Source organism: Chiroxiphia lanceolata, chromosome 2, assembly GCF_009829145.1.
Source record: "Chiroxiphia lanceolata isolate bChiLan1 chromosome 2, bChiLan1.pri, whole genome shotgun sequence".
In the NCBI taxonomy this organism is placed as follows: domain Eukaryota; kingdom Metazoa; phylum Chordata; class Aves; order Passeriformes; family Pipridae; genus Chiroxiphia; species Chiroxiphia lanceolata.
In genome coordinates, this window is record NC_045638.1 from 94,930,999 (window position 1) to 94,947,216 (window position 16,218).

Below are 16,218 nucleotides of genomic sequence, written 5' to 3' on the forward strand. Positions count from 1 at the left end.
TCCTTCAGTCTGCAGCATCCCCTGCTGAGGGACTGTGGCAGTGATCAAAGTCTCGATGCTGCAGCAGGATGTGTGTTAGTCTCCGGGGATCTGGAAGGAAAAGCAATAGCCAGCTGTGTCAGATGGAGAGAAAATCCTCTCCACATTTTGGGCCATGCTGTTAGTAGACTGTGTATTTGTACACATACCCAGGCTATTGTTATTTTTGAGTCTTGCTGAAGAAGACAGGTGAAAGATAACTAACTGTTCCACTGTGCTACAGGATTTGTGCTAAAATCTTGATTAGAGCACTTGCCTTACTGTATTATACTTAACTGGTTTTATATGTAAATGTGAAGCGAGGCACAGGAGAGTTTCTTTTAGGACATATTTCAACTGTAGAGAAGACTGAAACTTTAATTGTTTTTTAGGTGTAGTGGGATAGATGCAGCTTTTCAGTGAACAAGGAATTTTTTTTATCTTCAAGTAACAAGCAGAAATACCCAGTGTCCTGCTCTCAAAATAACTGGACCTGGCAGGCAATGCTACAGACTGACTGGGCAGACAGAGAAAGTTTACAGCAAGGGCTTGGGCAGACTGTGAAATCTCAGGTAAGTACAAATGCATTCCTGCCAGGGTCACAGCTCCACTGTTGACATGTTTTACTTAGTTTTTCCTCTAGTATTTAATTTTTAGAAGTATTTTATGTTGAAGACTGCTCAACCTTGAATGATTATTAATATCTGAGCAACAGCTGAAGTACTAGATTAATTTCCCTGCTCTGAGCAGGAGGTTACACTAGGTGACAGCCTCAGGTCCCATTCACCCTGCATCACTTACAGTATAGCTGTAGCATAGCTAGAATAAAAACATTTAAACACTGATGGATCAGGCCAGAAAGAAAAGCAGGGACTTAAGCTCTGGTTTGTTTGGTTTCAGGGCAACTTTCTCTTTTATTACACTCTTATTTAATATTTTATAAAACTCTTAAGCCAAACACAGAACTCTATTTATTTTACTCAAATTCACAAAGGATATTTACAGAACTGTGACTGGCTTCAACACTTTCTCAAAATATAACACTTCAGAGGCCATTCTGACAGAATGGCTTGCATCCTACTTAACACTTAAGTACAAAGCAGGACAGAGCTATCCAGTTATGGAACAAAGGTTCCAGAAACCTTGGATCAGCTTACTGTCAAGGAGACTTGGCTCAGTAGTTAGTTTTACAGTGACGTGGACAATTTTTACAGTAAGCCACAGCCTGCTTATTAGCTGTCATATCCTATTCCTGAAGCCTGTCCTTCTAAATCTTAAACAGTTTGAAGAAAACTGAAATGCATGAAAGGCAAAAGGATTACTCTCAGGTGGTGCAGACTGCACAGGACAGTTGGAGGTAGCAGCTGAATGCCCAGGCTGCACCCAACCTCTGCTTTTGTTTTCAGTCTCTTAAGAAAATGGGGGAACATATCCAATGTCCACAGTGATCTTGGTATAAAGAGGATGCTTTGTCCTGGAAAGGAGCCTAAATTGTAATGAATTCATTCCATCAGCTTTCCATGTTTTCCTGGTGTTGTGTTGAGAAGTAGGCCTGAGGAAGGAAGAATACCTGCAGTTAGAAGAACGAAGGCGATGTTTGCAGCTGAAGCTGCAGAAGAAACAAAGAGGATTCTAGAGGGCTCAAGGGGGTAGCAGAAAAGCCCTGAGAAAACTCTTCCCACATGATACAGAATAAACGACAGATTACAATACATTCACACTGAGTTTTCTGAACAAGGAAGACAATTTGGACTGGACCCTAATCAAACAGGGAGACCAGTGAGGTGGCAGCTACAGTCTGCCAAAGCCCAGGAAGCTGGCAGCTGCTTAGAGAGACCTGGGAGTGCAACACAGAGGCTTGCAGCAACGGTGTACACAGGCTGCTGTAGGTAGGTTTTTAGACAGGGTTGTTATGGAAACCTGAGTTTTGAGATGATAAAGGGAAATCTGCACTGTCCGTATGAGAAGCCTCCACCACGCTTGACCCAACACCCTCCTCCAGCTCTTCTATATAAAACAGTGTTAGATAAAGTCTGTCATAGCACCTTTGACATGTCTTCAAGTGAGAATACTGGTTTCCACTATTTTAATGGCAGATTGTAACTCCACACAGATCGAAGAGCAAGTTTTTGTTATAGGGAAGTTGTAACAAAGTGCCTCTTCAAAGTGAACTCTCCCTATTTACAAGACAGGCAGTATTTTTTCCTAAAGTTTTACTCCCTGAATTATTTGGTGCTTAAGTCTGACATGTGTTAGCTTCCCAGCTAGAATGTGTCTTCACAACAGGAAAAAAAGGTAGGAAACAAGGAGAAACCCTTCACATGCAACGACAGGAGCCGAGTGATTCAGTTGAAACTGGCTGGGAGCTGCTTCTAAATAGCCTCCCTAAAGCAGAAGCAGCAGTGACATGAGGTATATTTACTGCCTGTTCTGGGGAAGATGACAGTAATACTCTGCCTGCTACAAGGCAAAGAGTAACCCCCAACCCAAACAGTTACCTTCTCCAAGGTTCTTGCATCTCTGTGTCTTCCTCGTAGTTCATCACTTTGTAGCGTCCAAGGTGAGGTGATGTCCGGACTATTTTCATTCCTGCTAACTGAATCCTTTAAAACAACATATAAAAATATTTGCTTAGGCATAAAGATGCTGTTTCTAGACTTAGTTATAGTCAGAGATGATTTTCAGTGTTAATGCAATAAAAACAAAATGCAGAAGCAGCACATGATCTTCTCTAGCAGGGTAGAGGCCAAGCTTGGGCTAGAAAGCTCCCAGCTGCAGTGCACTTCCACAGGGTACAAGAGGATTATGACAAGCAGGGAATGAGCAAAAGCATACAGAGCATTTAAGAGCAATTCCTATGAATTTGACAAAATCATTATTCCACTTCCTTCTCAGAGCAAAGCTTTTGCTGCCTAGAGGTCCTTTTTGTCCTAAAAAAAAAAAAAAAAAAAAAAAAAAAAAGACCTCAAACTTGCAGTTTCTGAAAGGAAGCCAGTCCTAAATTTCAAAACCAGATTAAGACACACTGTTCTTTGAGAAGTGCCATTCATTCAGATGGCCTGATTATACTGGTTCATAAAAGATTAGTGATAAGTACAGTCACCAGATAAACAAATGTGAGCAAATGTGAGCTCAGCTGTGGGACAGTTAGATAAGACATGAGTGAACTGAGGGCTCAGAATTCTAGAACAGAGCTCCTAAAAACAGCATTTTGGGTGACTCTCAAGCAACCCACAACCCACTGCTGATGGCACCTATGTTAGTTTGCCAATAAGAAGTGCCTTTAATAGTGCAATGGCTACCAAACCTCTGTTATCACAGGACAGCCCTTACACAAAGAAGGTTTCTCTGAATGTAAGAATGAATGTTTGCTCAGTTGAGGTTATCTAACTGGCATGTTTTGAGCATTTGACTGCGTTCCATCGACATTTGATATAGCAGGAATGTTATAAAGCTGAAAGAGGCCACAGAACTGAAAGTATTTGTTAGTTTAGAGCCATCAGAGTATTATAACACTTTACTGACAGTGTTATAATACTATTATTTCAGATCGAGTTTTAGATGGTTTGTTGTTTTCTGAACATAAGCTTATGGCACATTCAATCATAAAGAGACAAGCAAGAACACGAAACTAGATTTGCTGTTACAGTTTTTGCACTGCAAAATTAAACTGTCATATGGTGCAGTTATTCCATTAATTTACTGTTAAGAAGAACCCAACAGACTTTCTTGTAGTTGATAATGTAAACACATAAGTGGTTCCAATTCAAATACTGTTTTCCTCTAAGAGAAGGTAGATCCTGGTGTTTGCTACACCTAATACAGTTCTGCAGTCTGCCAAATGTAAGTAGCAGCCAGCAGTTTTTTTGCCACTAGCTCTGCTTTAATAAGCAGCATCCCAGAAAAAAAAAATTTTACACAGGACTTTTTGAAATTGGATATTGCAATGTCAAAAAAGTCATTAATTTTGTTGCTACACGGTAAGAAATGCTTAAGCACCTCCTAAAATCCAAATACCAGGTGGTCATTTAAGAACAGCCGCTCATTTCTAACTTAGGCAGGTTGAGACTTCAGAATGTGAATAAATCATTAACAGGCACTGTCCACGGCCTACATGTATCTCTGGGCCAAAACACTGCTAATCATTAATATAAGTTTTCTCTGAAAACATATGATCTAATTCCCTTCAAGAAAGGGCTATTTTGGGAGCTACATAATCCACTTGTCTTCCAGGAGTCTCTTCAAGGAAGTGCACTCCTATGCATAGCAGGTATGATTCTTTATCCCTCATACCGAAAACCACATTAGATGCCTAAGCGGTCCTAAGAACAGCTGAATAGACCCAATATTGTAGAGTTTGATGTAAAGATCTATTTTCCTGGCATTCCATTCCTTTCATAAATGCAGAAACATACAACCTTTTAGTTGGTTTCATCTGAAAGGCAAAGGAAGAATTCTACGTTAGAAAATCTGACTTTCAATTTCCAGACAAATAACTGCTTTGAAAAACCTCACGTAACTTGTTGCACTGTGTAGGACAAAAAAAAAAAAAGCCTTCTATGGTCAGTTTAGTTTTATAAACTCCCCATGGGCCTGCCTGTGCTGGATGATAAAGGTGCTCAGTGCAACTGCAAAGCTGAATAAAGAAGCTGCAGCCATGATTCTGTACTTGAGGAATTCGCATGAGGCAGAGTACCTGGAACTAAACTCATCTCGCTCCTATAGCATGCTGCTGCCATGGCAACCCAAGTACAAGAAAGACCATCAACTCTTGCTGTCACTGACTCACAGTAGTACACAGGCTTCTCCATCACCCAGCACTGCAGACAAAAGATAGAATTTCTTGCATTTCTTAATGCCCAGTACTGGTGATTAGATAATACTTGGAGCAACCTAAATGCACTTAACTTAAATTCCCAACTGTCTGAGAATTAGTAAGTACCTTCTTATTTGTCAAGCTTGCAGGTTCCTTCCCTCTGTTGGGGCTGTCCACGTCAAATGAGGCACTTGTCAGCTCCTAGTGTTTATAACCCCTTGGACTAAAGGCACAAGGATGTGAAGTAACATTCTGCTCTCCAGAGCCAAGAAAGCTTTGTTTTCCCAGCACACAGTGATTGGATTCATAGCTTCTGAGCAGCTTCTGATATTAACCATTCCCAATGCCAACAGCATTTTGGATTATAATGATACTGCAAGCACATTAAGGAACAATGTCTCGGTTCCTTTCTTAGGGTAATGCTACACTTCATTAGCCAGCTTGGTGCTATTTTAAGCCTGTCCTGTGCATTAGTACCTTGTAGCAATGTCGTCATTTTCACCACCATCACCCCAGTATGTGTTTGGAAACCCATTCATCTTCATGTAATGATCTGGAGTCAGGGCAGATACACCTCCAAAAAAGGTCTTGTAAGGCAGACTACAAGAGAAAAAAAAAAACAACAAAAAAAGCATCAATATTGAAGCCTAATACATTTAACACATCTAACAATGTGATCCAAGTCACACATATGTTTTACAGAGACTGTCATCACAATGCTAAAACCCAAATCAGTAAACCCAATGTAATTCCTATCATTCCCCACATTGTCCCCTGCCATCCTCCCCCACAGTAGACCAAAGTAAAGCTGGTTTCAAATTTCACATCTTGGGTCAGTTTAAAATACCTGCATCCTATCACATCATCTTCCATATGATCCAGTATTTTCCATCTACTTTCCTACTTTCTTGAAGGAAAGTCAAACTGAAACCTGCCAGTTACCAAGCTGAGTTATCAGTGTAACAGGGAACTACAGGCAAAGGAATTGTTCAAGATTGCATGCTCAGGTCAAGAATATCCTTTTCTAGGGAAGTCACTACTGCAAAACTAACACACAGAAAACCTCTTAAAAGTTCTATCTTTTACTGTTCCCACCCCTACTTTCTAAGCAGAAAGTGAACCAAGTAGAATGCATAAACAGAAAGCAAATGGAGGCACTTACACGTACTGAAACTTATCCATGGCACTTGCCATATGCTTGGGATAGTATTCATCGCAAATGTAGAGGTTATAGTCATTCTCAGGTACTAGGTCAACATCATGCAGGACAAGGCAGTCCCAGTCTTCATCCTTCATGGCTTCCCGGACACCAACATTAAGTAACTTTGCTCGGTTAAATGAACCAGTCCCCACCTGGAAAAGAAAACCTGCATTTCTTCACCAAAACAACAAAGATGGTAACGCAATTAAAAATTTGTGTTAGTAAAAAAGCCTTATTCAATTGAATTACACAGTAACGAATCAATACTGGCTGCAAATTCCATGTTCCCAACTCTGAAGATTTCACCCACCCTCTTCAAACATTCTCAACAATTGTCAGCTTTGCTGTGTCAGGGGCTATACACTGTTGGCACCTGAAGAAGGCTGACTTTCAAGAGATCCATAAGCCAATCCTCAGGGGTACATCTGCACATCAACATGTTTGCCCTGACCACTGTTTATTAAAGCTTAGAAATGAGAAAAAAAGATCTTGGTCAAAGAAAAAAGCCTCTTCTCCCTTCCAATAAACTATCAGTTTTAATTCATGAATCCAAAACTTGCTCTCTCACCACTGATCTTTTGCAACACCAGTGCACCTCAGTTACAAAAAGCTGTTTGCCCTGCATAGGTTGCCCCTCAGCAGGGTCAAGCCAGATGTTTGTATTCGATACAGAGAGAAAATATCCAACTTCACTTTAGCATTTAGTCTTAAGATTTTGCTTAGTAGCCACACTGACAAGCTACAGACAAACCACATTCAGCTCTCAAACAGATGAAAATACAAGGTTTCACTTAAATGGCAACTTATCCCTCTAGAAGAAAATCTCCAACAGAACCAATCAATGGTGGAATGATGATCTTGACGAGTGTTATGATATTTCAATCATTAGCAGCCATGGAGATGGGACAATATGTAACTGATCTCTTCTCAGCCCATGCATAAAACAGTATTTCCATACTAGAAGAGTCATATTTCATAGAATCATAGAATGGCCTGGCTTGGAAGGGACCTTAAAGATGATCTAGGTCCAAACCCCCTGCCATGGGCAGGGACACCTTTCACTAGACCAGGTAGCTCAGGGCTCCATCCAACCTGGTCTTGAACACTTCCAAGAATGGGGCATCGACAACTTCTCTGGGCAGCCTGTTCCAGTGCCTCACCATCCTCACAGTAAAGAATTTTTTTCTCCTATCTAATCTAAACCTATTCTCTCTCAGTTTAAAGCCATTCCTCCTTGTCCTGTCACTATATGCTCTTGTAAAAAGTCTCTCTCAATCTGTTTTGTAGACTCCCTTTAGGTACTAGAAGACCACAACCAGGTCACCCCTAGGCTGTCTCTTTTCCAGGCTGAACAATCTCAATTCTCTTAGCCTTTCCTCACAGGAGAGGTGCTCCAGCCCTCTAATCACCCTGGTGGCCCTCCTCTGGACTTGCTCCAGCAGTTCCTTCCTGTGTTGGGACCCCAGATCTGGATGCAGCACTCCAGGTGGGGTCTCACCAGAGTGGAATAGAGGGGCAGAATCACCTCCCTCAATCTGCTGGCCACGCTGCTTTTGGTGCAGGCCAGGACACATTTGGCTTTCAGGGCCGCAAGTTCACATTGCTGGGTCATGTCCACTCTCTCATCCAACAGCATCCCCAAGTCCCTCTTGGCAGGGCTGCTCTCAATCTGTTCACCCCCACTCTGTACTGATACTGACGGTTGCCCCGACCCAGGGGTATTTCAAATTCAGAACTAACCCATAACTGGGAAGCTCAGCTGCACCACCAGGCACATTTGATTTAGATTTACCTGCTGAATCAAGTAGATAGTGTAACTGAGCTGCTGGCGCTGCAAGAAAGGATGAATGTAGTAGAGAAGATGGTGGAGGTACTTCTCCTGGTTCCTGTAGGCCACAAGGATGGCGGACTTGTAGCGGGCGAAGCAGTGAGGTGGCCTGTAGTGGCCACCAGACTGAACGAAAGGATTTTTTTTGATGATCATCCTTTCACTAGGGAGCATCCTGAAGGTGATGGTTAATGGACCAACTGTAAGGAGAGACAGAAAAGAGAAATAAAAAAGAGTAAGATCAGTGATGTTTCTCAGCCCTCATTCAGACCTACCAGATGAGCTACATATGTCCACTACTTCGGACACCAGCCCTACCACAGAGCAGGTAACAATGCCCACACAGCTGTGCCTACGGGAGGAATTTCACCACTGCCTGCTGGTCACCTCCCCAGGGCTCCACACCGAGGGGTGCCGGGCTCAGTACCAGGATGGCACACTCCCTGCCAGGCATCCCGAGTCCTGGCACAGCCAGCAGGTCTCACTGGGCTCCTGCACAGCTTGCTCTTCCCTGGTATTGGCTCCCTCCTACAGTCTCGTGTTGCTTGGATGAGATCCTTGAATAATGTATTCACCGTAAGAATAGAGTTGAAGATTAATCAAGATGAACAGACACATCTGCTTTTGCTGCCCATCTAGAAAATTTCTCTAAGCCTCTTTCAGAAGAGATTTGAGGACAAACACGTCCAAATGGATATTCAGCAGGTCAGGGGAGAAATAGTTTAAAGCCTGGATGAATACAAGTACTTTAGCTTTATCTTAAAAAATGTTTCAAGTTCAATTTGATGTTATAATCACATGCCACAAGGGCTTGTATTTGCTATATTATTTCATTTTATACACTGTGATAAGTAGGCAGTACTTCAAAGTGTTGGGAGAAGCAGATGACAGAAATGAGAAGGAAGAAAGGTGTTACATTTTCAGGAACAGGCGCAAGGTAGCACAAGAAATTACATATCACTGTTCCTCTACTCAGCACCTCAATTTTAAATACAAAACATACTGAATATGTTCAGCAGTTTTTACCTAATTAAAAACATTAATTTGCATTTTTACGTGAATTCTTCCATTCTTTAGGTGGAAAAAGCTTGAAAAGTCACAAGTGAAAAAAAGAATCAATTACCATTTTAACACAGATCTCACTGTATGATATAAATAAACAAATTCTACAATTATTTAAATGCCTGTCATCCTGGGTACTGAGAAAAGCTTCCAGAAGTAGCAGAAGAGTTACATTTATATACAAATCAGTGTGTCTTAATGATTTCCTACAACTGTCAACTTCTAAGAAAATAAAGCACAAATGCAGAGCAAGATTAAAACCTAATACTTTAAAGAACGAGGGAAAAACTTTCACCTAAATCATAATTACAAGCTGACAATTTCAAGTGACATTTCTATTCAACAGTTCTCTGCGGACCATGCTACCAAAGGCAAAATATTTTTTTCACCAGAAGTCTGTAAGGCAAGTTTGTTGTTGGTTTTTTTTTAAATAGCTCTAAACGAGATTTTTTTTTTCCTTCCAAGCTCATATTTAATGCTACAGCTGACTTATTCCATGTCTTGTAAGTCAGACTCCGTCTCAAACCACTGAAGTAAATTATTCTCTCTAAAAACTTCTGACAATGAAGCCTCAGAGAGGGCAAATGTTTAGGCCTGGTGCTTAGTAGCTTTCATTTGAGCAGGAAGAGATATAGGTGTATCTTAAGACTAATTAAGATGGTCCAGAAACTGCTTCTTCCAGGCCATCCTTCATTCAAGTCTCTGCTACAATTCTACTGAAAAACATAAAAATTGAGCCTGTGCTCACCCACATCCTGTTTAACTGACACAGAAGGAAGCAACATCCTCCACTGGTTTTGTGTGTTTGGGGTTTGGTTTTGGTTTTGTTTGTTTGTTTTGGGGTTTGGTGGGTTCTTTTTTTTGAGCAGTAACAAGGCTTAGGGACTAAATTTACCGTAAGGTTCGAGGTGTCCATTCAGAACTGGGAAATGTTTTGCTACTATGTGGAAGTTGTTATACATCACATTTCTGATGGGCAAAGGAACATACAAATGGCATTTCCTGAAGGTCAACTCTTAGCAGCCACTGATCTCATTCCTCATGCTGTCAAAAAGGTCTAGCAACTGTGAATCCCACTTCATGGTTTTTGTTGGTTGGTTTCTATTTGTTTTTAAAAAGAAAACCTGAATGTTGCTTGTCGGCAAGATCGTGCAACAGCTGACTCTTAAGTATCCCTTTTCAGTCCTTCCTCAAGCACCTAAAATGAAGGGGAATATGATTTTGACTGCATTATCCTCAGCAGGAAACTGGAGTACATTGCTATATATTTGTACCTGAAACAGAAGGGTAGTTCTTCAGAGAATCATGCTGTGGGCCCATGAATCTAGGTCACATTTACAGTTAAGATTTTATGATGTTGTCACCTACTTCTATGCATACAGTTTCCTTTTCTGCCTTTAAGACCCCCACATTTCAGTCCAACAATGTTTTTAACTTGTAGTTTATATTGCCTTTTAGATCTGTGGACTCCCTGATTATCAGATCTTTTAACTAAAGCACCATTAACCATGGATTTTATGACAACTGGAGCTTGATAAAGAAATGTTATATTCAGGGATTTCAATTATAAATCACAGCTCCAAGGAACATATAAGAAAGAGAATTAATCCCTTCCACAAAGGCAGGATTTTGCTTTCTATAAAGCAATTAGGACTCTTTGTATTGCAGAGTAAGATTCTGCAGCGATAATCCTTAAATTAAAAAAAAAAAATAAATCTAAATTTGAGTGTTAAAGGGTATGAGTAAGATAACACGCAATAGTTTCACTCCTGTTCTCTCCTTCCATACCCAAGCATACCATTCAGGAGGGTAGTATATGCATTTTCCAGTTTTTTCAAGATGTCATTTCTCCCGTGCTGCCTGGCTGCACACCTCAAACAACTCAGCTCAGAAAGTGAAACTAGTATACGTTAAGGAGAAAAGAAATTAGTGTGACTTATATTTCCAAAATCTCTGGCTGCTCTACACTCCTTGGCTACAAGCTAAATTCTGGCTCTCATGTATCCTTTCTGCCCAACTAACAAAAGGTTAATGCATCTTAATCCAATTAAATCCCAAATGTGAACAGAGCAGTTGCAGGCTGGACCAAAGAGGGAAAAATAAAACTGCTAAAGCACAGCTTTTAGAAAGGAGGAAAAACCCATCTTAGACATACCAGAAAGCATAGGATCTTAATTCAGGCAAGGTACAGAGCCAAGACCCTGAACTGTCCAAGCAATTTCTCCATAGCCTGGTTCCTAAGCTCTTTCTGTGCCTGTACCATCACACAGAGGGTGTTTAATTAATATGAAATTCAGTGTGTACAGCTCACGATTCCCTGTCTGCATTGTTGTGCCAGTAACAACACACTCCCTGTTTACTTTACTTTCTAGGCAACACATTTGTCTATCGGGGATCTCTTGATTTTGATCAGATCCATCCCACCTTAAGAAAGTAACTACTTGACTTCTAAACTCCTTGCTACACATTTAGAGTTTGCAGCTCTAATTACCAAGCTCAACCAGAACAAGCAGAACTTACACAAGCTAAGGAAATGTGAAAGGTAGCATGGATGAATGCTGCACTGAGATAACGCAGCACCACACACACGACATTAACAGAGTCATATTTGTGTAACTCTAACACTGCTTGAAGGAAAAAAAAAAAAGCAGACCAACGGCTTTAATTTAAGCATAGGTTTTTGATGACAGAATACAAGGCTGCCTCAGTGGCAACTGAAAATAAATCTCAGCATTACCACCTTTTTATTTTTCCTTAAATCCAAGAGAAGAAACTCTGGTAGCATTAGAAAACGTAGCAGAAGCTACTTATTACCACAACAGATGGTCACGCTCATGAAAAGGTTATGACAGATGGGAGTGAAAGGCAGTAACTGCTGTAAGGAGGGCTTGGAAAAAAATCCTTCCATAGCTGGAGCGAGTTATAAACAGCAGTTACAGACAGAACTTTCAACTATTAAAGTTCTCAAGGGTCAAACCAACTTGTTCAGCACATCCCATGCATGAAGTAAGGTACCTCTTTAAACCAAAATAAAAATAATAAAAAAAGGCCAATTCTTCTAAGCATCGAACTTCTTCCTGGTAAGAGGACAAGGCGGACCAAAACACGACATCTTGCACGCAATGTGAGAAAGTCAGATTTTGAATTTAAATGCTACTTCGTTATGTTTAAAGAAGTACAACCCTAGCATACAAACACTTCACTTTTTCCAAAAACAGAGGAGGAGGAAACAGGCAACCAGTTATTTGTGTAGAAACTTTAAACTTAGAGGGAACTCGAGTAATTGATTCATGATATTAATGAAGACACAATACCTTGTGCAATGCTTTTCAAGTTGTGATGACAAAAGGTCCAATGTCTAGACTTTAATCAGATGTTAAAAAAGGACCACTAGTCAGCAAGAGTCTAGTTCCTCTAAGGCAGAGATGATTAGCAACTATATTTGAATTCTTATTTCACAGCCCTGGAAGAACCAAAATGCTGTAGATTGAGGAGGCAGGAAAAAGAAAGATGAGCTGCAAGCTGATTTACATTCAAACAGTTATCAAAATGATCTACCATATATATATAAATGGAGAAAGTGCTGCACTTCATAAAAGCCCTGATGCAGAAACCATTTAAGCCATTTGGCATCCTTCCAGTTACTTTAACACGCTTTGGAGTGGCACAGTGACTTATTACCAGCTCTGACTTGGAGACTGGAGTCCTCGAGAATTGATTCAAAATCTCATTTAACAGAGTTTATGAAATAAATATTAAAAGGCCTCTGATATAACACTTCCAAGAGAGATCAGTCCCATGAGAGATGATAACAACTATTCAAGATGTATATAAAGTATTTATATATCTATTCATATGTGCCCATTACATACAAAACAAAGGGCAAACCATCTTGCAAAGTAGCATGTTTCTCATTTAAAAACAAAGCAAAACACCCAGAAGACGCTGGCATACAGAGATACCAGAAGGAATAATTTACTTCCTATATTTAAAGGGAAATATCAGCCGAGTAAAAGTTAAGCTGAAGCAGAGCGCTCATTTTTCTTAAGCTGAATCTGTGTCAGTGCTCCAAATTCCTTGTGTTTCACCACAAAAATGGTTCATATGCTCCACTCAAAATTTTTCACGCAGCAAAGCCTCCACAATTACCCTGCCTCATTTGCCTCTTACTTTTTTTCTCCCAGCCAACTGACTGTTTCTGACTAACATTATGTTTTCATTTTAGCTCTGCAGTACCACATGCAGGCCAATCCCCTGTTCCCAGCACTCTCAGGGATGGGCAGAAGAAGTCTTAAAAGGACTTCATAGCTCTAGGGGCACAGATTAGTGTAATTTTACCCTGCATCTGCCTCCTCCGTATTTGTCACTGCTCCCGCTTATCTGACGGTTTGCAGACAGGCTGCACAGAATTGCATCTAGTTTTGTTTGGTGTTCTTTTTTTTTGAGACCAAAGCTGTCTCATTTGACTCTAGGACAGCGGATTCTCATCAGTAGTGGAGACAAATAGGGCGCAGTCACGTTTCTGCTGTGATTTTTCAAATAAAACAATTCAGTCTGAAACAAGGTATTGTAGCTTCCCAGAAGAACTGATGGTCTGAGTGCACTAAGACCACTAAAGCTGGCACCTGTGCAAAAAGGCTCTGTGCTATCAGGATTTCAGGATTTACTTAGTAGAGCTGTTTCCCAGGGAAATGCTGAAACATATACCCCAAAGTTATCATACATGTTCATCATACATACTACATGTGTTTCATTTACCTACAAACAACAGAGGAAGGAAGAAAACTTCTCAAAAGAGCAGGCATCGTTACAAAGATGGCAGTGTAAAAAGGCCCATCCGAAGGGTCCCAGCAGAGTTCTCTAACACAAGTAAGCAACTTGACACAAGAGCACTGGCTTCCCACAAAACTTCCACGTGAACCAAGATCAGACATTTGCTCTTAATGGGTTCCATCTGTGGTGATCAGCTGTCCTAGAACAGCAGGGTAACTACTAAGCAGAGGTCCAAGGCTAGTTATACACATCACTTAGATATGCAGAAAACCCGTGCAGTTCAGAAAAGCCAGGAAAGAGTAAAGTGCTACACAGTAGTGTAAGAAATTGGTGGCCCCAAACCAGGTGTTAAGTGCATGCTGACAGAATCACTATTTCCTGACATGCATCACCACTTTAGTATTGCTACACTTGCTGTATAGGTTTGACTTTGTATTTCCTTAAAAATTCTCAACTGTTTTAGTAGCGCAACAGCTGGATGAATGCTGCCTTTAGGATCAGCTCTAATGTGGTTCTAGTGTAAATCCAAACTAATCTGTGACCAGACTTTTAAGTATAATGGAGAAGTTTCTAAGTCTAAAGGATGTGTAACAATCACAGGCCAATAAGTTCACCATGAAGACCAAAGTGCCAAGCTATATCCTCATGCAAATGATATTTAAATTCAACTTAATCAATTTATATTGAACTACGGGCTTGATATAAGGTTGAGACAAAGAACACAGAAATTATGGTGAGTCAGAGGTCAATATTATGCAGCTGCAGAATTGTTGGCACATTTTATTCAGGGCTGCCAAGAAAAAAAAGTATTACTAACTTGATATTATCACCACACACTGTTTTCACTCTTGCTCTATAATCTCAACATCTATGTAGCCAAGCCCTTAATACTGACCTAAAGTTTATAGGTCAGTAAAATACTTCTCCTCGCATAACCAAAAAAACCCAAGTTAGTTAACGGGAGAAAATTCTGTCAGGGTAAGTGTTACGTGAGTACGCGGGTTCCAAAGTGGAAAAGTTTGAAGCAGGTACAACTTACACCTGCTAAGCGTTCGAGGTTACCGTGAACACCCTGTGTTTGTACCTACCGAGGACCGGTGACCGAGCGGAGCAGTACGGCATCGCGTCCTCACGGGGAGCCCGGGTGAACAAGCTGAGGTTTGTGTACACATCGTGGGGCTTCGAGTAATCCACAGCCTGAGGCGAGTCTAAAAACCCGCGAAACACATTCGAAGGTCCACCTCGGTAGAGGATGAGGATAAATATCGCTTGGAAGACACACACAAACAGCAGAAAACAATGATTTTCCACACGGGAGAGGGACATAGCTTTTAGCCCATGCTCCGGGATCTGGCCGGTGAGGAGCTGATCTGCCTTCCACGAGCCGCCGTCCCACGCTCTGAGCTACATCGCTGTGCAGACCTTCTCCTTCTCCTCCTCCTCCTCCTGTTCCTCCTCCTCCAACTTTCTGAGGCGGCAGCGTGCTCTCCTAGCGCGGCTTCGTCAGGACGCCGAGAGCCAAACCTCCCGTTCCGGCTGCGAGCTGTGCCAGGCGGGCTGGTAGAGGGTCCAGAGTGTCCAAGGCCACCCCGAGCAGAGCCCCGGGAACAACGGCACGGGCTCCCTGTGGTAGTGGCACAGGTTCAGCGCCCGCCCACCCCCGCCCGCCTCGCGGCCAGACTACAGCTCCCAGCATGCCGAGCCGGGGCGGGCTCGGGGCGGGCCGTGCTGCCGCGCGGCATCCTGGGAGATGTAGTCCGGCCCCCAACAGTGCCCGCCGACTGGGCTGCTCAGCGTGTCGTCTCCTCGGTCAACACCCCGCTGCTGTTCCCACTTTAAATCGGTCAGGGAGAGGTGAACAGAAATTTAGACATCGGAATGGACTGCCCAGGGAGGTGATGGAGTCACTGTCCCTGGAGGTGTTTAAGGAAAGAACAGCTGTGGCACTAAGTGCCATGATCTACTTGGTATGGTGGTGCTTGATGTGACTTGATGATCCCAGGGTTTTTTTCCAACTTAGTTGATTCTGTGATTCTGTGAAATGGGTACACCTCTGCCTGCTCCCGAAGGAACCACAGCATCCCAGCCCCACTGTGGCCTTGCTGTCCCTAAGAATTTTGGCTTTTACACATCCTCTCTTCACTGGCTGATTTTGTAAAGAGATGGGGCTTCTTATAAGATTGCGCTGTCAGTCATCTGCCTGATCTTGTGTGCCCGTTTTCACTTAAATGTGGCAGAGGAAGAGACGTCTTACAGATATTAAATTCCTACAAGGCTCCAAAGAAGAGCCAGGGGTTGGGTTTGCACTGGGGAGAGAGTTAAAAGGAAATCTGTGCCTGTGAGAGGAGGCAGCATCCCACTCCAAGGTATAGCCACTGGCCAGGCAGCCAGCCCCTGTGTGCGATCCCAGATCAGGCACAGCACTGAGCACCAGGACAGGCTGCCCAGATAGGCTGTGAGTCTCCTTCTCTGGAGACATTCCAAAGCCGCTTGGACACAATCCTGACTAACGTGCTCCAG

At 42.1% G+C, this 16,218-nt stretch overlaps 1 protein-coding gene across 1 annotated transcript; it reads right to left on the reverse strand.

Annotated features, from left to right (window-relative positions):
• Positions 1 to 912: 912 nt before the first annotated feature.
• LOC116783503 (beta-1,4-galactosyltransferase 3-like) lies at positions 913 to 15,364 on the reverse strand. The gene is made up of 6 exons (XM_032681126.1): positions 14,787 to 15,364; positions 7,828 to 8,063; positions 5,997 to 6,187; positions 5,312 to 5,434; positions 2,517 to 2,621; positions 913 to 1,570 (listed from the first exon to the last, which is right to left on the reverse strand). The coding sequence occupies exons 1-6, from the start codon at positions 15,022 to 15,024 to the stop codon at positions 1,429 to 1,431; spliced, it is 1,035 nt and encodes a 344-aa protein (XP_032537017.1). The 5' UTR covers positions 15,025 to 15,364; the 3' UTR covers positions 913 to 1,428.
• Positions 15,365 to 16,218: the final 854 nt, after the last annotated feature.